Below are 25,013 nucleotides of genomic sequence, written 5' to 3' on the forward strand. Positions count from 1 at the left end.
CAATCCCCGGAGGGCAAGAAGGTTGAGGGCAAATCTAAAGCTCGCACCTCTCTGTATAAGGTTTTTTTTTTTTTTTACATGAAACCTCTAAGCAGACTTCGGGTGCCTTCTGGCAAGAATGTCGGCTGTCGGAAGTTAGACTGGCATGCACGAAAATGATAAGGGAATCCACAGGGGAGCAAACAGGGCACCAATGGCATCCGCTACAGTGTGTATTCTTCCGACCCACATAAACTCTAAAAGAAAAAGACAAAGCCAGGTGACAATTAGTTGGGGTTTTTATTACCCTTTGGAAGCCTGGCAAATCTTTGGGGAAGAGCAAGGTGACATTGTCTCAAAGGAGGACACTTTGACTCTAAACTCTTTCTACCTCTAAAACTGAATACCTGTCATTAGTTTCACCCTAAATGGAAGCCTTGGTTAACTGTCTCCTGTTGCTTGAGCCTTGAAGAAAAATGAGAGGCCGCCTTTGGCACCACCGACCCAAGTTCGCACCAAGAAAGCTCAGTTAATCTGTTTCTCCATCTGTAAAATGGGAAGGATACTAATATCCATTGTGTAAGGTTGTTATGAAGATCCAATAACATAACATCTGTATATGCTTAGTACAATGGCTGGCAGATGAGTCTGCAAGTAAACAGTGGATGGTTATGTGGATTGGATGATGAGGCCGGTAAAGATAAAAAATACAGACTGTGGAGGGCCTGGGTGGCTCAGTCGGTTAAGTGTCCAACTCTTGATTTTGGCTCAGGTCATGATCTCAGGGTCGTGAGATCAAACCCTGTGTCAGGCTCGGAGCTGGGCTTGGAGCCTGCTTAAGATTCTCTCTCTCCCTCTCCCTCTCCCTTTGCCCCTTCCCCACCATCCCCTCACTCTTGCACACTCTCATTCTCTCTAAAACAAAAAAGAAAAAAATACAAACTGAAACATGAAAATATCTTTCAAAGCATAAAGTCTAAGTGGACACTGTTGGTGAGGAGTTGCTACCCAACCTGGACCACCCAGTTGTGACCTGGGAGGGTGGAATGACAACAGACTTTCTCCAGAGTTAATTCCCTAGGTGCCCAGGAGATTCTTCAGCTGTCCCATCTCATCTCATATTTTGGTATCCACAGCTTCCAGAGCTTTGTGAACCACCAGGGCAGCCCATCCACCCATCCACCCAACCATCCACCCACCCATCCACCCAACCACCCATTCACCCACCCACCCACCCATCCACCCACCCATTCACCCACCCATCCACCCAACCACCCACCCATCCACCCACCCACCCATCCACCCACCCACCCATCCATCCACCCATCCATCCACCCACCCAGCTCTCCATCCTTCTCTCTCTTTCTCTCTCTCAGGTTAAAGTGCCACAACAAATGCACCAAAGAAGCCCCTCCCTGTCATCTCCTGATCATCCACCGAGGAGGTAAGTATTTAACACTCACTGCCCTAGGGGTAGGCTGGGGTGGGGGCTCCTGCAGACCCTCAGAGATAGCTGAGATAGCTGTCCCACTCAGGCCATTTCTGGGTACCTCTTAATCCCCTGATACTTGCCTAATTTTTTCCCCTCTGACACTTTTCTTCCTGACATCTCTCTCCTTCATCCATCTCCGGTGCCTCTTCTCCCTCTTCCTTGCCCCTCTGCTGGTCTCTCTGATACTTTAGCCCCCAGATTCGTTTCCCCCTTCCTAAGTCTTTTTCTCTTATTCTTGTCTGCTCTCCGAATTTCCACTCTCCTCTCTTTCCCCCCGGTCTCATTGCTTTTCTTTCACACTTGGAAAGAGTGCTGGCTGAGTGTTCCCCGTGATGTGCTCCTTAGATTCAGTCATTTGGCCTTGCAGAGGTGGGTGTGGGGAGGGGTCGGGCTTGGGTTGGATTTCGGCCATCTGTGTTCTGTCCCCTGGGGCCCTGGGAGTGTCTGGGCCAACCTGTCCAAGCCAGCTACCCTTGGGAGAGCCACGGCCAGCCTTTTACCTTGGGGGAAAAAAAAAAAGCGAGACCAGTTGAGTGCAAAGGAAAGACTAAGGAAAGGCTTTGCCCTGCCTGCCAAGGACTCAACAGGAAGCATCTCCTAGGGAAAACTTGCAGGCCAGCTTCAAAATAGTTCCCCTGACTCTTGTCTCATGGCATAGTTATCTCTGACTTCTATTATCTACACTGCAATTCATTCACCGGGGAACCCTCTAGGCCTGTGTTCTTCAATACAATAGCTGCTAGCCACATCTGAATTTAAATTTGGATTAATTTAAATGAAATGAAAGTAAGGATTCAATAACTCTGCCACACTAGCCACATTTCAAGGGCTCGGCAGCCACCGATGGCTACCATATTGGATAGTGCAGATAACCAACACTTTCCTCACGGCTGAAAGTTCTGTTGGGTATCACTGGTCCCGACCTTTGTTACTCAAAGTGCAGTCCGTGGTTTGGCAACATTGGAATGCCCTGGGAGTGCGTTGGAAATGCACAGTTTCTGGCCCCATCCCAGACCTACTGAAGCAGAATCTGCATCTTTCACCGCATCTGCGGACAGGTCCTCTGCCCCTTAAAGTTAAGATGTTGCCAATTCAGGTGCCACCAGGGCCAAGCAAGGATCCGAAATGAGAGAAGGCGGCCAGATGAGGCCATGAAAGTGGAGAGGGAGTGGAGGCACCGTCTAGAGAGGACAGTAGTTGCAGCAGCCACAGAGGCAGTGTGGACCTGGTCTGCATTTTTCTCGCGGTTCAAAGAAAAGCCCAAAAGGTTGTATTAAGACGCTAGCAACTCATTAACAGTTTTAAAATTCTTGCTGGCCAATTCCCAGTCACCCTCCATCTATAGGGTGGAGCCTTGGAGCCCTACACAACCCGCTGATCTGGGACGGCCTCTCCTAGTCCCTGCTGTGTCCCTCCCAGCTCCCCTGGCCTTAGCCAGTGTAGGCTCTGGGGAATCCGCCCTGTTTTAGAATGAACCCAAGGGAAATGTAAAGAAGGAAGCAAATTGCTGCCAAAAGTCCTGGGATGTGTTCCGAAGCCCGTGGGCTGTTGGTCTCCGATGATCTTTGCATTGCTTACCTCCGCGAGGAGAGGAAATTGCAAGTAAAGGAATAGTCTTCGGCCCTTTTGCCCCTTTCCACCCACATCCTTAATTAAGAACCATCTGTTCCTTGCACAACTGTATACACTCAACGAGGCTATTTTGAAACCTGAATTGTCACATCTCTTGAGCCCTTGTCTTGGGTCAGTGTCATTGGAGAAATCTCTCTCCTTAGTGGACTCTGTTGGAGCCTGACTCCCATGTGAAGACCAGAACCAGCCTGCTGCACGGCAACCCGCTTTCGGAGGCTGACATCTGAAGAAGGGCTCCCTCCCCCCACCCGCCTTCATGGCCATGCCCCCTTTGCTCAAAGGCAGCAGGTGCCTGTACATGCAAAAGCATTGGATCTTTCCAGAAGTCCGCCAGCTTCTTGCTTCACCCTCGCCACCCCCCACCCTTGTTGATAGGAAGTTTAAAATATAGTTGGTTTCCATGGAGATGGCAGCTCAGGCTAAGCAGAGAAAAATCCCCGGGGTCAGTGCAAAGCTTTAACTTCTCCACCAATGCCCCACACCCCGTGCAATAAAAACAGCTAACAAGTAACACTGCCAGGCATCCAATTTGAATTTGAGCTTCTCAATTTGCCCCTCTCTGTGGTCCCTATAAGAAGTAGTGATAACAGAGGAGTAACTGGGACAGGAGCGTGGACTGTGTGGTTTGGATCAGGAAGCGTTTATTTAGCATTCTGTGAGTCCAACTTTATGTGTGGCTTCAAGGATGACACTGAGGGGAGGTCTGGATATACTAAGCCTTCCGTTCAGGGATCCCAGTGGCCTTGTTTAGGACAGATGTGTTTTGACATGCAACGGGCCTGAGAAATCCCACAAGTAGCGAAGGAGGATCTCAACACAAAACTTAGATGGGGGCAGGGACAGGTGATCATTCAGAGCTTGTCCATTGATGGCAGACCCTCAGGAATCAGGAACCTCTTGTATTTCAAAGGAGGGTAAAGTCTGAAATGAACCCCAGTGTGAAACAATTATGGTATTGAAAACAACCTGATAGCTTCAGTTTTATTATTAAAATTTCTAATCGACAAGTCATTTATTGACAATATAAAAATTTTAGAAACCAGAGAACACCTGCTCTTCCTACCATGGCATGACGACTATCATTTTTAGAGAATTCCCTCTTGCTCCTGCGGGGCGGGCCTTCAGGGAGGGGGGGGGTCCGAGCTATGCTCTCCTGGCCTAACCGTATAAAACCAAAGTGGTACTTAAATTCCCAAATTGCTGTTTTTACCCCTACGGATCCAGCAAGGTTAGTCCGAACAGAGTCCGTCCCGTGTGACATCAACAACCCTCTACGAAAGCCACCCCGGTATTCGGACCTGCACATCAGCCAGACGCTCCCTAAAACCAACAAAATCAGCAAGGTGAGGCTGGGTTCCTGCTGGATTGGGGCATGCTGGGCCCCCCTCCCCTGCCAGGGAGGGGTGGGGATGGGGCTTGAGGACGGCTCTGGAAACCATCACCTCCTAGCCCACTGGGTTCTCCACCTTCCGTGTGGTTTGTGTCAAGTAAAGCTTGGGGGGCATCCAGCCATCAGTGGAGAGTCAGTGTGCCGGAAATCTGTCTGATTTAGAGAGAGGCGCACAAGTGAGAATGAATGAGTCTGTCATGGAGGGGGCAGTAGGGAGCGCAGGAGAGCCTGAGCTGGGTCCTTAGTGGTCCAGACCTGCCCTCTTCGCTCTGTGAGATGTTCCACCATCTGCCAGGATTAACTTCCCAGATGGTTCTGGGCTGACACATCTGTTGAATCAGACCACCGAGAGATGGGGGCGTCCATTTCTGAGCTCCTGCTGGAGACTCATGGACGGATACGTGGAGGCCCAAAGCTCTGAGCCTCAGCCAGTTTGGCTGGCTTCTAGCTGGTCCTCACATGGCGGTCAGCAGTGAGCCTCTCTGTGCATCTTTCTCTCCACTGTGGGGTGGAAATTTCCAGTGTGATTGCCACATCCTGTATTTGGTCTTTTGGTCGGACTGCACCAGAACTATCCCAGGGAGACTTGCAGGCTTACGGTGGGAGGCAAAGGCTGCACATGCCAGCAGGTGATCTCTCAAGCTCCCCAGTGCGTTGTGCGTTGTGTTGAAGGTACATAAGTATAGATCAACCCAAGCATGTGGGAAGTCACCACCTGTGTTCAGCACCCTGAGGAGCGTCAAGATGGAGGAGTGACCTCTCACTGGCAAGGCTTAGTCCACTTCTCTGCATCTGCTGGAGAGAGCATTCCCCCCTCCCCAGCCCACCCTCCACACAGCAGCCAGAGTAATTCCTAATGAGCATAATTTGAATCCTGCCCCCCTCTGTTTCAAACCCAGCCAGTGGCTTTCTACTGCATTTAGAAAACAAATCAAGCTCCTTTCTGCGGCCTGCGAGGCCATGCGTAATTTGGTGCCTTGCTCCGTCTCTGACCTCCCTCAGCATGCCTCCCCACCAAAGCCCATATGTTCTTTCTCGAGCGCGCTGTCACCCACCGTTTTTATACCAGCTCTCAGCCATTCACCATCTGGCTCCTTGTGGCCTCATCTAAGCGGTTGAGAGCTTGGCCTCTGAAGTCAGGCAAACCTTGCAGTCAACCTTGGCTTCCCCCACTTACTAGCTGTGAGACTCTGGGCAAGCCACTAATCTTTCTTGGCCTCAGTTTTCCTGTATGTGAAATAGGTGTGTTCTGGTTATTGACCCCTGCACAACGAAGCGCCTCAAGCTTACCAGTGTACCACAGCCTTTGAATGACGCTCACGGAGTCTATGGGTCAGGAATTAGGACAGGGTACAGTGGGGATGGTTGGGCTCTGCTCCATGATGTTCAGAGACTCACCTGGGAAAACCCACACAGCGGGGGGCTGGAATCTTCTAGAACAGAGATCGGCAAACTATGGCTTACAGGCCAAACCAGCCCAGCACCTGCACCCATGCTTCTGAATAGAGTTATGTTGGAATGAGCCACACCCATATCATCTGTGGGGGCTTTCACACTACAGTCGGGAGCTGAGTGGTTCTAACAGAGACCACATGACGCACAAAGCCTAAAATATTTACCATTTGGCCATTTCAAGGAGAAGTTTGCCAGCCCCTGTTCTAGAGCCTTCTTCACTCAGCTGCCCAGTGTCTGGACTGGGATGCATCAGAGGCGGGGTTCCACAGAGACTCAGTGGGAGCATCTACTAGAGCCTTCTTCACTCAGCTGTCCAGTGTCTGGACTGGGATGCATCAGAGGCGGGGTTCCTCAGAGACTCAGTGGGAGCATCTACATGTGGACTTGCCTTATGGTTAAGCTTCCTCGCAGTGTAGCGGCTTCAGGGTAGCGGGCTGCGTACCTGGCAGGTGAGGGCGCAAAGAGCAAGTGTTTTAGCCAACCAGGGCTTTTATAACCCAGCGTTATAGAAGCCGCGCACCGTCTTGATGTGTCACTAGCCAAGGGTTGGTATATATATACACCAGACTGATGGAGACTGTCATGGTCTTACTCAGATTCAAAGGGAAGAGGCATAGATTCCACCCATCAATGGGAGGACTCCAGGGAATTTGAGGCCATGTTTTAAAGTGTCCATGGTGGGAGGCGCCTGGGTGGCTCATTCAGTTAAGCATCTGCCTTCAGCTCAGGTCATGATCTCAGGTCCTGGGATCGAGTCTCGCGTCGGGCTCCCTACTCAGTGGGGAGTCTGCTTCTCTCTCTTCCTCTTCCTCTGCCCTTCCCCCTGCTCATACTCGCTCGGCCTCTCTCAAATAAATAAATACAATCTTTAAAAAATAAAAAATAAAGTGACCACGGTGGCTAGTAAGAGCACCAAACTCAGAGAGTGCTTTGGGACTGAAATGGGAAATCAACATAAAAGCATTTAGTATGGTTCCTGGCACGTAGTAAGCGCCCAGGAAATTCTAGATACCATTAACAGATTCCATCTTGGGCTTCCAATCCATATGTCAGGCGGGGTCCACTTCTTCCTTGTTATTTGCAAAGGATACATATAGGTCTCTAGAAGAAGGGATCCCAACCTCTGGGGGTGCTCAGGGAGCTCAAATGGTATGGCTCCTGAGAAGTAACTGTTCATGTCTGTAACCCATCCTTTTCTTTGTGACATCTCAGGGGGCAGGTTGCTCAGAGCCATCCCGAGACCTTCCTGTCTCCATCGAGGCCTCCCGATCAGATGGGACAGAAACACAGGTCAGATAGATCAGTGACTGTGACATCGTTCTGCTTGTCTGCCAGCAGGAGAATTTGATAAGAGAAATAAATTAACCTCTATTTAGAAAGCAGCTTTGACTTGAAGGTGGACAGGATCTATCACAGGGCTGGGTTATTTTTTCCTCTCTCTCTTCTCACTGGCTTCACACAGATTCTTTTTGTCAGGCAATGATGTGGTTAGTGCAATAGATTTCTGAGCCAATTTAGTCTGAAGACTTCCTTTTCATTGCTCTGTCTCCTCTCCTGTCTGGCTCAGTCAATCCAGGTTCACAAAAAGCCTAGTTTTTTCTCCCAACAGAATAGTTAGAGTGTGTATTTTGGATTCAGAAGGCCTGGGCTTGAAACTTTGTTCCTTCACTGACTAAGTGGTCATAGTAAGCTCTCTCTGCCTTGGTTCCTGCCCCCCCCCCCATAATCCCAGTAAAAGAGGCAGGATGATCGCAGATGTGATTTGGATCGTGGAAAGGATTAGATGCAATGATATGCATAAAGGAGTTAGTCCGACACTGGATACTCAGGGCCTGGAATGGCTTGACGACAAAGAGGACAGAATGAGGAGGGGAAAGAGGGACAGAAGGAGGAGGAGGAGGAAGAAAGAGGAAGAGGGAGGAAGAGAGGAAGAGGAGGAGGAGAAACAGCAGCATGCCAGCTGCTGCCAGCTGCCAGCTCCTTGGGGGACCCCAGTCTACAACACTTCCGCTTCCCCAGCAAGCCGTCAAAACCCCATCTGCAGTGGTGTCCAAGGTTGCAGATCTGCCTGCTGCCGTGCCGCTCTTCGAAGCACCTGCATGCTGGCTTGCCCTTTTCAGTGAGACTTGCACTCAGGCCAGCTCCTTGGACATGCAGCAAGACCATGAATCGTTGTTCTGTTCTTCCATCGTGATCTTGACTCAGCTACTCTTTGTGGGTCTGCTCCAGGCTGTTACTGTTGACTGGTTTCCTCGTCCTCTACCTTCCTCTCTCCTTGTCATTGCTTCTGCCTCCATATAGTTCCTACTTCTCACAACCTTGGCTAATTCGTTTTCTGGCCTATTGTGGCTCTTCTCCTCGTCTCCTATCTGCCTGTGCTCCTAATGCTGTTTGCTATTCTTGCTGTTGGCCAGCTCGTGTTTTCATTCCATACCATTGTCATGGGCCAACTGCCATCTTGTTCTGACCTGTGGTCCTGTGTTGGGGGTGGGCTCTGGAGGTCACAAGACAAGCATGGCTGCTTAGGACTGTCTATTCAGCACCATCTATTGGGTTGGAGCATAGAGACAGTTTCATTAGAAGTCCATGAGAGAGGCAGTTACCATCACCACCATGTCCAGACCAGTGCACAACTGGGTGGAATGGGAACCTGGGAGATGAGCATGCTTCTGTTTGATTCCCAGAGTCAGATGTGAATTTCTTGTGACTTGGCACAAGCTTGTGTTTCTGCTGCTGGCATGGAGGTTAAGACTGGGGCCACCAACTCTCTGTATGACTCCAGCAAGTCACTCCCTGCTCTCCGAGCCTCAGTGTCCCCATTTACAGAATAAGGGGTTGGACTGGGAGGTCTCTCTAAAGGACGTTTCTGCATCTTAACTGTGCTCAGAAAGAGGAATTATGCCACTAGCCCTTCCAGAATGATCTAGTAGAGTTTGGAATGCAACCTCTAGTTGCTGGTCCCATCGGGCCATAGATCTGGGTCTGACCCAAAGAAGGAACTTCCCCTCCTGTTGTAGCAATTCAGTCAAGGAATGTGGGCACCATATCCAGTGCTCTCTTGGGATGATTCTGTGTATTTACAACAGCGCTGAACTACAAAGATGAGAAAGACCTAATTCTTACCCTCGAGGAGGTAGAGATAATTCCTTTCTCTATAAACACAATTCCTCCTCCCCTCCCTCCCTTGATCTGTCCTTCCAGTTCTCCTTCTTTTCCTTTTCCATTAATTTACTCATTCATATAACGCTTATTGCTACCTCTTACATTTTTATTCCTGTGCTAAGTTCTCCTGATTCCAAGATGAATAAGACACAATCTAGGAGATAGGAGGAGATAGATCTTTTTCCTCCCTCCCTCTCTCCTTTTCTTCATCCCTCCAACCCTCCCTCCCTTCATCTCTTTCTTGTTTTCCTTCATCTTGGTTTCATCATTTCCTTCGTTGTTGGTCCTTCCAACCGGTGGAAGGACCACGCTGTGCCTGGCGTATTTCTAAGTGCTGAGAATAGGGAGCTCCCAGCCTAGAGGATGAGACAAACACGTAGGCTGGGAAGTGACCGGGTAGAAGCAACAGCTGAAGCCAAGAGAGTAATGCCAAGCTAGCACTAGGAGTGAATGATGTGCTCTACCTGGTGGAGCAGGGGTCGGGGGAGCTCCGCAGAGGACGGGAGTGGTGAGCTGTGTCTTCTAGGTAGACTAGGGCTAGACAGATATTCCAAGTAGAAATTACAGCATATCCCAAGCCTTGAAGATGTGAAGTGGCCTGGTTTGTGTTGGGAACTGTGAACCCCCTCATCCAGCAATAATGCAGCACCCCTTCTTGATGAGGCAGGGTCAGTGGAGGCCTGATGGAGAGTCAGGACTTTTCCCACTACCCATCATTAATGAAGCTAGTCCCCTGTCCTTGGTGTCGGTGGATTGCATGGGGAGTAGTAATGAGGCACTCCTAATTCTCCCAAAAAGAGTGTATCAGTGGAGGCCTATGAAGAGGCTGGAATTCCCACCCCCACCCAGCAACAATTAGGAACCCTCTTGCCCTCAGGTGCCAACAGAGGCAGAGAGCCTAGGATCTGCCCCTACCCAGCAATAACAAGACAGCACATGCCCTCTTCCCTGCTAGGGTGGTGTCACAGGAAGCCAGCTACAGCCAAAGTTTTCAGTAAGACCCAGAGTCTCACAACCTAATACCCAGATGTCCAGGCTTCAGTGAAAAATCGCTTGTCACACCAAGAGCCAGGAAGATCTCAAACTGAATGAAAAAAGACAAACAATAGATGAGACAAGTGAGATTTTGGAATTATCTGACAAAAATTGTTAGAGCAGTCATCATAAAAATGTTTCAGTAAGTGATTATGAACAATTTTGAAACAAATGAAAAAACAGGAAATTGCTGCAAAGAAGTAGAAAGTCTCAGCAAATAAATAGAAGATACAAAGGAGAACCGTATGAAAAAAATTGAGAACATGTAACTAGGAAATACAGTAATTAAAAACTCAGTGGAGGGACTCGGCGACAGAATGGAGGGGCAGAGGAAAGAATATGTGAGCTTGACAACAGAGGAGTAGAAATTATAAAGTCTGGTAACAGAAAGACAGTGAACTAAAAAAATATATGAGTAGAGCCTCAGGGACCCTTGGGACAACGATAAAAGGTATTGCATTGGTGTCATCAGAGTCCTGGAAGGAGAGGAGAAAGAGGTCAGGGCTGAAAAAGTTCTCCAAGAAATAATGGGCAAAAACTTCTCAAAGTGGGCAAAAGACATAAACCCTTGTTCCTATTTTTCTGATTCGGAAGCTAATACACATACTATGTTCATGGATCGGAAGACGCACCATAGTTAAGATGTCAGTTCTCCTTAAAATTGATACCCAATTCCTATCAAAATCCCAGCAAGATTTTTTTATAGATAAAGACAAGATTATTCTAAAAGTTCTATGAAAAAGCAAAGGAACTTGAATAGCTAAAAACAATTTTGGAAAAGAATGAAGTGGGAGGAATCAGTTTGCCTGATTTCAAAGCTTATTATATAGTTAACAGTAATCAAGACCAAAGAGGATATACAGATGGCAAGTAAACACATGAAAAGATGTTCAATATCATTAGCCATTAGGAAAATGCAAATTAAATCCACAGTGAAATATCATGACACTCCTATCAGAATGGCTAAAATAAAACATAGCGATAACACACTGGCTAGGATGCAGAGAAAATCAGTCACTCATACATTGTTGGTATAAAATGGTGTAGCCCCTCCAAAGAACGATTTTTGCATTTTCTTTAAAAATTAAACGTGCAATTACTCTGCTGTCCAGAAATTGCACTCCTGGGTATTCATCCCAGAGAAATAAACACTTTTGTTTGTACAAAAACTGTACATGAATGTTAATAGCAGCTTTATACACAGTAGCCACGGAAGGGAAACAATCTAGCTGTCCTTCAGCGAGTGAATGGTCACGCAACAGCTTGGCTGAAGCTCCAGAGAATTCTTTTGGGTGAAAAAAAAAAATCAATCCAGAAAGGTTGCCTACTGTATGATTCCATTTGTATCGCATTCTTGAAATGACAAAGTTGCAGAAATGAATAGATGAGTGGTGTCTAGGGTTCAAGATGGGAGGGAGAGAGGTGAGGAGAGAGAGGAAAGTAGGAATAGCGATAAAAGGGCAGTGTGAGGGATCCCCGTGGTGGTGGGAATGTTCTGTATCTTGGCTGTATCCACTCAATGGCTGCGTTGTGATATTGTGCTGTGATTTTGCAAGACGTAATCATCAGAGAAAACTGGGTAAGGATGCGCGAGATCTCTGTGACTTCTTAAAACTGCGTGTGAATCTGCAGTTACCTCAGACAAAGAGTTTAATTGCAAATTGTGTCACCGACATAATTGCTACCATTTATTGACAACCAAGTGCCTCAGCCCAGTGCTCGGGGTGTAGGTGCCTGCGAAACCTCTTCGAAACTTCACAGCAGACCCAGCAGGTGGGTGTTCTGAGCCCACATGAGGGACGAGGAGAGACTAAAGCTCACAGAAGTGAACTCACTTGCTGGGAGGCGGTGGGAGTGAGCGCGTTCTGGGAGGGTGATACGCACAGCACGGGTATGGACAATGTCCGCCGCCCATTCACCCGGCCCTCCCATGCTGGTTGGTGTTTGTTATGCTGACTCTGGAGCTTGGCAGGTAAACATACCTGTTGTCGAATAACCGGCTTGCACAAAACCACCCTCAGGCACCCACAGCCAGTCAGAGTGACAGACCTCAGTAATGCAGGGACCAAGTGACCAGTGTCCTGTGAGAGGACAGATTAAGGTGCCCTCGAGAACACTCGGCTCTGCTGGCTTGCAGAGGCAGGAATCCCTTTTATAGCACGTTGAGGTTGGCTGGTATTATTCTCATTTTACAGTGCACAAAACTGAGGCCTGAAGAGGTTAAGCATTTGGTCCCGGATGTAGCGGGGAGGGGCAGCTGCAGGATCTGAGTCTGGGTTTGCCTGACTCCGGCTTCTGCTGGGGTCAGGCTCCTGGGGTTGCCATAACAACTGACCACACACTGGGGAGCTAGAACAACAGATATTTCTTCTCTCCGGGTTCTGGAGGCCAGGCGTCTGAAATCAAGGTGTTAGTGGGATTGGTTCCTTTTGGAGGCTCTGAGAGAGAATCCATTCCATGCTTCTCTCCCAACCTCGGGTGGCCCTGGGCTTCCTAGTCGTTGCTTGGCTTAGAGACGTGGCAGTCCAGTCTCTATCTCAGTCCTCACATGGCCTTTCCCTCTGTGCATGTCTCTCATTTTCCATTTCTCATAGGGCCACTTGATATTGGATTTAGGGCCCACCTTAATCCAGAACAATCTCCTCCTGAGATCTTTAATTACATCGCAAAGACCTTTTTCCAAAGAAGGTCACATTCTGAGTTTCCCAAGGGGTGGGTCTTTTGGGGGGCACTCTTGTCCTGATCCCCCCGCCACCAGGGCCATTCTGAGGGTGCACACGTGGATTCCATCCTCGTGTTCGCTTAGAGCAGGTTCGGGTCCAGGAGAGGCAATGCCGCCTCCGAATGAGATGTGAGGGAAGAAGCTGAAGGCTCGCCCTCGCGCTCTCTCTAGAGCTGTCAGGCTGTGGATTCTTTAATAAACACTCGGGAGGAGAGGTGTTAGGATGGGAAGAGCACTCTGAGCACCTCGGCGTGGGACTTTCCAAAATCAAAAGGCACAGGGACCAAGGCTGTCACCTATGTGGCTTTCATTACGTGGTAACCTTTCGCTCTGGAGTCCAGACAGCAGGCGGGAAATTGATGCCAGAGACTGTTCCTTCCACAGCTGGAGGCAAACCAGCTGGCGGGCGGGGATGAGGAAGCAGGTGGGGCGTGGGAAGGGTCTGGTGGCTGCGGGAAGGGGGGCTAAGGATGCCGGGGTGGGGTTCCTTCCTGCTTGCTCACTCTCACTGCTCTGTCCCTGCTTCTCTGCCTCCCCCTGGCCCCTGCCCTGTTTTCTTTCTGCAGGACCACATCCCCGTCCCTTACCAGCCAGACTCCAGCAGCAATCCCTCCTCCACAACGTCCTCCACGCCCTCCTCGCCAGCACCCCCCCTCCCTCCCAGCGCCACGCCGCCTTCTCCCCTGCACCCTTCCCCGCAGTGCACGAGGCAGCAGAAGAACTTCAACCTGCCAGGTACCTCTGCACTTGGGGCGTCGTGGTGGGGGGAGGGGTTGGGCTTGAACCAGAGCCGGGTCCAGGTCAGTCTGCGCTTAAAGGCAATGGGTTGAAGGCATGCGGTTGAGTCTTCCCATAGGCAGGGCGATCACCACATATTACCTTATTTGATCTTTAGGGTAGCCATGAAGTAAGTCTTCTCAGCTCCATTTTACAGGTGAGAACACTGAGGCTCAGAGAGGTAAAGGGACTTCTGGTCAACAGCAACCCGGTGTCTCCAACTAAGTGGCAGTCACAGGGGGAGCCATCTACTCGAACTGGCAGTTGTCTCATGAGCTGAATAGCTTGGAATTTGCATCAGGATCCTGGGGCCACAGCTGACCAGGGCTGCATTCAGATGGAGTCTTACTCCAGATGTCAGGATAGGGCTCGGAATGAACAGCTGGAGTCCTGGATTCAGTATCCAGTTCTGTCCTGTTCATGCCATGTGACCTCTGACTTCAGCTTTCCCACCCCTGAAAGGCTACAGATGGGTGAGAGGATCCAGAAGGGTCTCCCAGCTCATGAATTCCAGGGCACCTGGCTGCTGACCTGAGACCATGCACTGGGCTATGAGATGCTGGAGAAGCCACTCATGAGCTGTTTGGCTTCTTGGCCTCCTTTGTCATTAGGCTTAAGAAAGAGATATCTCTCTGCTCAGGTGGGCCAGATCTAAGAGTGTTCCCACCTCTTCTGAGGTCCAGCCCAGTTCACTTCCTCTTCTAGGGCCCTAGGACTTCCCAGCTTGGCCATATTTTCAACACCACAGCTGTTGTCAGGAAGGAGGCTGGTGGGATGAGGTCTGGCTTGGCCAATGGGAGCCAGAATCTAGATCTGTGTTGTTCCATATGGTACCCACTAGCCACATGTGGCTATTTAAATTAAAATGAATTAAAATTAAATATAATTAAAATTTTAATTCCTCAGCCACATTAGCCACATTTTGATTACTCAGTAGCCACGTGGGGGCTGGTGGCTGCCATACTGGACAGTGCAGAGTATAGACCATTTTTAGCATCCCGGAAAGTACCACTGGATGGTGCTAATCTAGGGGCTGATTTCCACCTGAGCCAGTGAGCTTCATGCAGGGGGAAGAAATCCAGGTCCTCAGCCACAGGTCACACTTCCAAACCTAATCAGCCACGAGTGAGTGGCATATAGGCAAAGGGGGGCCCACTCCCAGACCTAGGCAGCACTCAGATACAACTACTGATTTAAGGACAAGCTGTCGCCTGCCCACACTGTTTTGAGCTGGGGCTATGTCCATGCGAATAGGGCACATTTTAAAGTCTTGGCAATATGGGGATTTTTTGTGAAGTTCAAGCCTGAGGCCGTCTTGTATCTGTCTGGTGTGAAGGCCACTCACTTGGCAGCCACCAAGGATCATAATGTGAGTCAGCAGCTAGAAGCTGCTGGAAGCTTCCCCAAGTCAATTAGGCCAAAATTGCCCACTATGTCCACAGGTTGGGGGCTCCCACTGCCGCCTCTGGGGTGGTCCATTTCTACTTCCCTGGAAGGACGTGAATGGAAGAAGGGCCCTTTGACCTTTCATGACCCCCCCCCCCAAATCTGGGGGGAAGTGGGTCTGGGTGCTTTCTTAGAGCTGCTCCACCCCACCCCCAGACACTGACTTTGGGGTACTGTCCCTGAAACTGTGTGCTGCTTGCTTAATGGCCAGGGGCTGAGAAAGGACCTCTTCAGGGAGAACCACAGAGTGCCACAGCTCTTTCCCTCAAAGACTCTGCTGGCATCTTTAGACAAGACACCTGGCTAACCAGGGGTGGTGACTGTTTCCCTGAGCTTCTTCGTTCCTTCGGTCGGGTCCCCGAGGCAGGATCCTTGCTGATTTGCAACTAGCCTGCCGGTAAATCCGCACCTAACCGGGACATCTCATGACAATGACATTTGGGGAGTGGGTTGAGGGGTCCCCTGACCAAAGGTATTTCACGACAGCAGTTGAGAGAATGAGCTCTGGAGCTGGGCTGCTTGGGTTCCAGTGACAGCTCTGCTACTTAATACCTGCATTATACTGAGCAAATCAGTTACCGCTCTGTGCCTCTGTTTCCTCCTCTGTAAAATGGGGATAATAATAGTATCTACTTGGGGGCGCCTGGGTGGCACAGCGGTTAAGCATCTGCCTTCGGCTCAGGGCGTGATCCCAGCATTGTGGGATCGAGCCCCATGTCAGGCTCCTCCGCTATGAGCCTGCTTCTTCCTCTCCCACTCCCCCTGCTTGTGTTCCCTCTCTCGCTGGCTGTCTCTATCTCTGTCAAATAAATAAATAAATAAATAAATAAATAAATAAATAAATAAATAAATAAATAATCTTAAAATAATAATAATAATAATAATAGTATCTACTTTATAGAATCACTGCAGGACTAAACCTCGTCATACACGTACAGACCTGAGCAGAGTGCCTATCTCATTGACGATCTTTACAAATGCTGGGGCACCTCGGTGGCTCAGTTAGTTGAGCATTTGACTCTTGATTTCAGCTCAGGTTGTGATCTCAGGGTCATGAGATTGAGCCCCACATCGGGCTTCTCATGCTGAGTGTGGAGCCTGCTTGAAATTCTCTCTCTCCTTCTCCCTCTACCCCTGCTCTCTCTCTCTAAAAAAAAGAAAAGAAAAGACAAAACAAAACAAAAAAACTACCATGGCTACTATTTTTGGCATTTCTCACCATCACTGCTAATTTACATGGGTCTAATCAGAATTCTGGAAATAAAGATGAAATCCTCATATACCCTGGTGTTAGGAGTAGGAATTGAATTCAACCTTCTGAGAAGGTAATTTTGCATTGTCTATCAAAGTTTTATATGTACATTCCTTGAACCAGCAATATCACTTCTAAGACTTTATATACAGATATGCTTGCATAGGGCCCAGGGATCTGTATGTAAGGATTTCATTGCAATAGTGGAAAACCTGGAATCAACCCAAGTGGGGAATGGTTGATTACAATCAAGAGGGGAATGGTTGATACACTGTAATGTATCTGCATAACCAAATATTCAGCCTCCCTTAAAAAGAATGGAGTGGCTCCTTGTAGATATCCTGACATGAAAGCTATCCACAATGTCATTTAAGTGGGAAAATAAGTGATTTGCAAAGCAGTTGGTATAATAACATCCTACGTACTCTCAAATAATTACATATAGTTGTATATGTATGTTTATATGTGTGTATGTATATACTTGTATATTTGCATATGTACAAAAAAAGTCTGTAAGAACTTCAAGGCAGCTGTTTCTAAAGAATTTTATTTTATTTTATGCATTGCTACAATGTATAGAGTACCAAGGAGCATGCACCAGGTTTATAATTGAATACTAATAATAAAATGCAATATTGAAGTGGAAAGCAAATAGGAAAGCAAAATAGGATCTTCCAGAAAAGCAGCCAGACCTTCTCCCTTGAGCAAAATTCCCTCAGAATGACAAGTGCTTGTCCTGTTCATATAAGGCCCTAGTCACTGTCACACTCTTGACTGTGAGCCTTTGCTGATGGGAAAGGTGGCTTTGACCATGGTTCCCTGCCAGCTGTTGAGTTTTCTAAAGACTATTCTGGCTAATGCTTGACGTAACCAGTGCCCAGCATTGACTGATCTAGAACATTCTTTTCCAAAAGATCCGTGGGGTTAATAGGCATTTGGCTCACCTGTTAACCTCATGACATATGAAAGAAGAGTTTTTAGTTGGAAAACCAAATGCATCAGGCACAGACTTTGTCAGATTTGTGATTGACTTCCTTGTTCTCCTGCCACTCGCTTCCAAATCCCGGGGCTGTATTTGACCTGGCAAGTGGCTCATGGGTGTTTCCTCCCTTCCAGAACCTCCCACCTCCCCTTACTCTGCCCTGATTCCCTCCTTATGCTCAACAGTGCTCCTTCTTCCCTGCCATGATCTTGTTCATTTATTAACTTACATAGTGTCCGTGTCCTGTGATTGTCAGAATTGTCAGCCCCATGAGACTAAGACACATGTCTGCTTCATTCACCCGTCTATACCTGAAACCCAACACATTGCATACTGCGGAAGGCACTAATTAAGTGTTGTTGGCTTTATTTTTAATGAGGGAGTGACTGAATGAATGAATGACTTGAAATTCTTGCTCTGCCCAGGGCTGCAGTTTTCTCTCTTCAAGTCGTCTTCTGGCCCTCAGACTGCATTCATCCATCTATTTCCATAACACATATTTCTTGAGCATCTACTATGTACCAGTCCTATACGAGGCACTAGGTATGGGCAGTACGCAAACCAGCCAGCCCTGTATGAGTTTCCAGGGGCTTGGTAACAAATCACCACAAGCTTAGGGGCTTCAAACAGCCCCAGTGTGTTATCTTACAGTGATGGAGGTCCCAAGTCCAAAGTCAGTTGCCCCAGGCTAAACATCAAGGTGTCCACAGGGCTGGTTTCTCCTGGGGCGTCTAGGAGAGAATCCACCTCCTTGCCTTTTCCCAGCCTCTAGTGGCTGCCTGCATCGCTTTGCACATGGCTCCACACCACTCCCACCCCTGTTTCCATCATCACGTCTCTGACTCTCTGTCCCTGACTTGGGTCCATCTGCCTCCCTCTTGTAAGGATCCATGTGATTACATTTAGGGCCCACCCAGAGGATCCTGGGTAACCTGCCCATCTCATGATCCTTCACTTAATCATACCTGCAAAGGCCCTTTTGTCATGGAAGAGGACGTAGTCACGGTTTCCAGGGATTAGGATGTGGACCTCTTGAGCAGATTGGTATTATACTGGCTGCCACAGTCCCTGTCCTCGTGGAGTCTACAACTTCATGGGAGAGATGGGTTAGCCATGCAGACATACACCTGAGATAAGCTGCAACAAGGGCTTTGAAGGGAAAGAACAGCGTTACAACAGCCCTACAGCAGATTCAAGAGGAGAACAAGTTTAGGTTGTAGGGTCAGAGGTGACTGGGTTCCGAAGATGGGGGAAAGTTGATTGGACAGAGGGAGCAGAGCATGTGCAAAGGCCCTGCCCCAGGAAAGAGCTGAAAAAATGTCCCCATGACCTGACTGCCATAAATAAGGGGAAAATAACACTAAGTACGACTCAGAGCTGCAGGGAGGAGGCCTGGCAGGGCCTTTCAAGGCATGGATTTTATTTAAATCTGAATTTTATTTAAAAGATGTTGGCAGGAGATGACTTATCCTCCAACCTTCCTTCTAGATCCTTCCTTCTCGAAAACTTTTCAGGCTGTTTTTGGGGAGGCGTTAGGGAAGGAGGGAAGGAAGGAGGACTTCGGAGTAGAAGTGCCTTCAAAGTGGTCTGCTTATGTTTCTGGCCTCCAGCCACCTGAAGCCTCCAGTTCCCAAGTCCTCTTCCATTCCAGAGAAAGAGGTGCCCCTCAGCTTTCCTGAACAGGCCACTTGGGTTCATCAGCTTCCCGTTGGAGCTGCTCCTCACTGGTGTCTGTTGTCGGCAAGGACAGGCTCACGGCCACGCCTTGACTCCTCTCTGACCACTCTCTCCTTGTCGGTCATCAGGAACGAGCTGTTCTCCAGCACAGAGGGGTCAGGGAGGGGGCTGGCTCTGCACATGGAGGCATTTGCCAGCGTCCCTTTGCCTGACACCTGTCCCTTTTCAGAGCAGTGTTTCCTCTCCCTCCCCCAGCTGCTGCTCTTTGAAAGAATGTCACTCCAGCTAGCCATTTCTGCAGACACTGAATCCCCTGTCCCAGCTGGTGAAGGAAGAGATCAGCTAAGCCTCTTGAGAACCCCGGGTAGTTTTTCCTTTTTAATTTTAGCCCCTTGTTGACTGCATGCAATGAAAAAAACAAAAAAACAAAAAACAAAAAAGCCTAAGTTATCTAACAGAAGAAAGTCCTTGAAATCACGGAGGTTAGTTTTCTTTTAAAGTTCTGCTCTTGACTTCGAATGAGTTGCTTCTTGTCCCAGGCACCTCATCTTCCAGATTCAGAAAATGCATCCGTTTGGATTGCAATTATCTGGGATATTTGGGGATCACTGTGCTAGAAGAGAGTTGATTAATTCCACAAACAGGAGTCGTGCACCCATGGGTGCAAAAGGGCCCTTGGGATCCTGAGATACCCACACTTGCTTTCCGTCCTTGGGGAGTTTATAAATCAGTTCCAACCTCAGGGGCAGCTAATGACTTTCCTCTTTGAAATTGATTTTCTCTTAATTATAAGTCATTCTTGTCTGTTTATTAAGAGAGCTGAGGAAGATATTGGCTTAACCGTTACAGCTAATGCTTATTCAGCACTGCTACGCACTCTGACCTCATGTAACGATGATCTCAGCTCTGGGAGGGAAAGACTGTTATTATCCCCATTTTACACACTTGGAAACTGAGACTTTGGACAGAGTTGCTCCAGCTTTTACAAACAGCCAAAGGAAGAGTGAGGATTCGACCCTCTAGGATCAGCCTCCTACTCCTGCTGTCCAGCTCATCTTTGCTTTAAACTTGAAGTCAGTGTGCTTTTTCTATAATGAGCCTAACGGTAATATTTTAGACTTTGTGGGCCATATAGTCTCAAATATTCAACTCTGATGTTGTAGCATGGCGGTAGCCAGAGACCACATGCAGATGAATGAACGTGAGACTGTGTTCCAATAAAACTTTGTGAACCAAAACAGGTGATGGTCCAGACTTGGCCTGCTGGCCATGGTTTGTCAACCCCTGGCCCCAGCCTCTGATCTACTCCATGAATTCTTGGTGAGTCAACAGAGGTAATAAAATTGTGTCCAGAAGCATATTCACCAATTCAGACTCCTATCTGACCCCATTCCTGCTCAATTCCTCTGCTTGGGGAGATGAAACTCTGTGTGACCTCCCCACTGTCCATGATACCCTTGTCCGGCTGCTCCAGACCCTCCAGTGGAGTAACTGGTAACATCAGAAACCTCGGGGATATCCAGAACAGGTGGCCCCTGGTGAGTGAACCGGAAATAAAGTGAATGGTAGGCAAATCAGCAACGTTGAGGAAATTTCTTTCATCCCTAATATAGAGATAACTCATGCTCATGGTACTCCAAAGATGGCTGTGCTCTAATTCCAGAATCTGTGAATATGTTACTTTCTAAATGACTTGTCTTTGCCAATGTGATTAGGTTAAGGATCCTGAGGTGGGAAGATTACCCTGGAGTATCGAGATGGATCCTAAATGTAATCACAGGGGTCCTTATAAGAGGGAGACAAGGTCAGAGATGGTAGGAGGTGATGTCAGGACTGGAGCAGAGACGGGAGTGATGGGCTCTGCGCCAAGAAATGCAGGCTCTAATAGCTGGAAAAGGCAAGGGATGGATGCCCCTCTGGAGCTTCTAGAAAGAACCAGCTCTGCTGACACCTTGATTTTACCCCTTATGACTTATTGCACACTTCTCGTTCCTCTAGAATTATAAGAAGGTGAACATGTTGTTTTAAGCCACCAAGGGTTTGGCAATTTGTTCGGCAGCTGCAAGAACACTAATTCAATGCTCAGTGCAGAAAATTTGGAAAACATAGGAAATGTATGTTTTCCCCTAATTTTATTGAAATATACTTGACCTATAACATCATATAAGTTGAAGGCGCACAACAGAATGATTTGATACATGTGTGAAGTTGTGAAATGATCACTGCTCTAAGTTTAGTTACCATCCGTCACCACACACAGCTACGAATTTTTTTCCTCACAATGAGAACTTTTAAGATCTACGCTCTCAGCAGCTTCCAAATATTTGTTACGGTATTGTTAACTGTAGTCACTATGAGGCACATTACATCCCCAGGACTTATTAGTCTTATCACTTGAAGTTTGTACTTTTTGACTGCCTTCAGCCAGTCCCTAACCCATCTGGTTCTGTTTCTATGAATATGGGGATTTTTTTTTTCAAATTCCACATATTAAGTGACAGCATACAGTATTTGTCTTTCTTTGTTTGACTTATTTCACTTAGCACAGTGCCCTCGAGGTCCATCCATGTTGTAGCAAATGGCAAGATTTCTTTCTTTTTTATAGCCCAATAATATTCTATTGTATGTACATATATAAATATAGGGTGTGTGTGTGTGTGTGTGTGTGTGTGTGTGAACCATTGGTTTTTCCATTCATCCATCAGTGGACCCTTGGGTTCCTTCCATGTCTTGGCTCCTACAAATAATGCTGCAATGAACATGGGAGTGCAGCTATCTCTCCAGGATAGCGATTTCGGTTCCTTCAGATATATTCCAAGAAGTGGGTTTGCTGGATCCTGTGGTAGTTCTATTTTTAATTGTTTGAGGACCTTCCAGACTGTTCTCCACAGTGGCTGCACCAGTTTGCATTCCCACCAATGGTGCCCCACACTCTTCCCTTTCTCCACACCCTCGCCAGCACCTCTCTCTGATCTTTTTGATAGTAGACATCTTAATGGGGTGAGATGATATCTTATTGTGTCATAAAGGATTTTTTTAAAGCCTCTCTGATCATTCTGGCAAAGGGAAAAAATTCATATTTTAGATTATGGCTTGACAAAGACTTTCTATGTGTGTGTGTCCCAATGCAGTTAACAAAAATGGGATTGTGCTCTGGGTGCCCCTCCAAGTGGAGATGTTCTGTTTTCAGGGAGCTGCAGGGGAGAGGGTTGGCTTGAATGTGTAGAGCTCCGGTTCCGTTACACATGCCTCAGTCCCTTATAATTTAGGGTGTCTGCAGAATTCTAGAAACCCTCAAGGGTGGGCAGAGAACCACACGGTGGCGGCGGGAGCCCGATTTGTTATTTGAAGGAACAGCCGTGGGGCAGCACTGACTTGGGTATTTTCATTCTTTTGCAAGCGTCCCACTACTACAAATACAAGCAGCAGTTCATCTTCCCAGGTGAGTCCGTGTGCGCTCAGGCCCCCCTGAGCAAGCCTGCAGAGGGGCACGAATGGACAAAGGCAAGGGTTATTGGGGTGAGCAAGCTCAAAGAGGGAGGCCATGGAACCACCAGCCCCCAGGACCATGGCGGGACGTGGAGGCGGAAGAGGAGAGGCTGGGGGGTCACAAGAGCACCATGGTACCAAGGAGATCCTGAGGCACGACAAAAAGGCCTGAGAAGGTGGTCTGCAGTAGAAGGCCGGGCCAGGGTGAGGAGGGGTCCAGAGCCATGTGGCAGGAGAGAGGTGCTCAGAGGGGCTGAGCTGGGCACTGGGAGACATGAAACCAAGTGGCCTCACCAGCCCAAAGAGAACTCAGGAATAGGGGGTGATTCGGAGGTGACCAGTGGGTGCTTCAGGTCAGAGGCTCGGGCTCTGGCAGCTCCCTTGTCCACAGTGGGGCATTTTGTTCAGGGTGCCATCTTACAACATGGGCGCATCTGAGCAGGAAAAGTTCAAGTGATCAAGGAGGGGAAAGAAGGCATTGGCCAGCCCCAGAGACCCATGATCTGGTGAGAAGTTACTAGCTGCCCCATCTCCCAGGAATCAGGTTTTTGGGGGAGACTGTGGACTCCATGTTGGGTTTCTGACTGTCTCATGTCTGCTTCTCAGATGTGGTGCCGGTGCCAGAGACGCCAACCCGGGCGCCCCAGGTCATCCTGCATCCAGTGACCTCGAATCCAATGTAAGTGGAACAGAGACCTCCTTCCCCTGTCCTGCGTCTTCAGTCTGCTCAGGGCTGCTGTCTTCTGTCTTCCTCTTCCTGGAATTGATGGGGTGGAAGACTGGGGGAGAGAGGGCTTAGGGAATGACTGAGGTAAAGAGAGGGAGAGTGTGACAGCATCTCTCAGCCTGCGCTCGACAAACAAGTCATCTCTGCTTAGTGTCCTGGCCCTGCTTGTCAAGGGTGATTTCCAGGGGCTGGACCATTTCCTTAGGCTGCCAGACTCTTCTATGATCGGAAGGATAACTTCCTGCAATAGCTGGAGCTTAATGAAAGAACAGTTATCCTATATCATTGTTCCCCGCCTTTATAAAAAGCATAATAGAGGTTCATCTTGCACAAATTGTGCAAGCATAAAAAAGCACAATTTAGGGTTATACTAGGGATCGACAAACTACGGTCTATGGGACAAATCCAATTTGCCACCTGTTTTTATAAATAAAGTTTTATTGGAACAGAGCCACGCCCACTTGTTTACAACATACTCTCTATGTGGCTTTCACATTACAACAGGAGAGCTGAGTAGTGGCAACAGAGACTGTAGGGTCTGCAAAGTCCAAAATATTTACTATCTGGCCCTTTACGGACCAAGTTTGCTGACCTCTAGTTTATACCATTCTAAGAATACTCTAAGCTAATTTTGGAAAACGTGGACTGTTCTGTAAAAAAAGAAAGGAAAAATCATCACTCATAATCGTACCACTCTTAGAACTTTGACGTGTGCTCTTTCTATTCATATTTTACATACTCGTGATTCATGGTCTATGCAGTTTCCAGCCGGCTTTGTCATTCCGTAATCCTAGAGCGTTGCATTTTTTCGTATTATTCCAGATTCTTTATAGGCACTGTTTTTAATGACTGTAAAAATATCACTATTGATGTAGAAGAACGTCCTTAACCATTTCCCCGTGGCCAGATCTCCTGTCTTCCCATATTTCACTGTTGAAAACAACGCTGCAGTGAATGTCTTTGCATGTGGCCCCTTGAGCACCCTTGGGACACAGACTGTCTTTCCAGGTGCTCTGTTGTTGGTGCAGCCCAAGTGAAACCACTTCCTTGACTTAACGTCTTTGATTGTGGTCAAAGTGTGGGGCATACTAGGGGGCCTGATTTCAATTTGACCGGCTTCCCAACTCACATTTTTGCCTCCTTGGCTGTTCTCCCGACTCCCCTAACTCCTCCATCCTTTCTGACCTGGGTCATGGGCTTTGTTAGAGACCCAAAGGGTACGTCTCTGACATCAAAGGAGCAGCAATTTGCCGGGGACACTGTGCTGACATCTAGCTCCGGATCGTTTCTCTGCTGCACGTAAACCAATTCCACAATTTGTGCAAGACGAACCCCGGGTTCTTAACTGGTGGTCGGGGAGTGCCAGCGAAATACAGAGTCAATAGCTGCTTGCGATCTGCTTAAACGTGCGTGGAGTGATGGGCACTAACTCTTCACAGAAGGAAATCATTGCATCGCCGCGCTGCCGTAATCATGCCTTGATGCCTGTTTTGTTGTTGGGTGTGAGGAGGGACTCCAGCTGCACTGTTCCACCCAGATCTCCCCAAGGCGTCAAGTTCCCGGCATTTCAGCTGTCGCTGGGTGGTTTCATTCCGCCTTCCCAGCCCTACTGTAAATAACTCGTTAATATGAAAGCACACAGCACTTTGTGACCCGCCCTTCTTTCCCCTTCTTTTAATTCCTCCAGCCTCTCAGGCTTCCTCTCGCCCGGAGTCCCTCCAGCAAGTGGACTGGCTCTGTCTGCAGGGTCGGCAGCTTCTTGGGGTCTCAGGGTCAGGAGAGCAGTGGCCTCTCAA

General features: G+C 48.3%; 1 protein-coding gene across 1 annotated transcript in view; it reads left to right on the forward strand.

Moving 5' to 3' along the window:
• KSR2 (kinase suppressor of ras 2) overlaps positions 1-25,013 on the forward strand; it is a 389,319-nt gene that overhangs the window by 310,020 nt on the left and 54,286 nt on the right. Inside the window, exons 8-13 of the mRNA XM_087857306.1 lie at positions 1,356-1,427; positions 2,870-2,879; positions 4,282-4,446; positions 13,434-13,602; positions 22,402-22,443; positions 23,097-23,169. Coding sequence (XP_087713432.1) covers positions 1,356-1,427; positions 2,870-2,879; positions 4,282-4,446; positions 13,434-13,602; positions 22,402-22,443; positions 23,097-23,169 — 531 coding nt within the window. The remainder of the gene's footprint in view (positions 1-1,355; positions 1,428-2,869; positions 2,880-4,281; positions 4,447-13,433; positions 13,603-22,401; positions 22,444-23,096; positions 23,170-25,013) is intronic.

The sequence above is a fragment of the Ursus americanus genome, chromosome 30, assembly GCF_024610735.1.
Source record: "Ursus americanus isolate L20-20 chromosome 30, mUrsAme1.1.p, whole genome shotgun sequence".
Lineage (NCBI taxonomy): Eukaryota > Metazoa > Chordata > Mammalia > Carnivora > Ursidae > Ursus > Ursus americanus.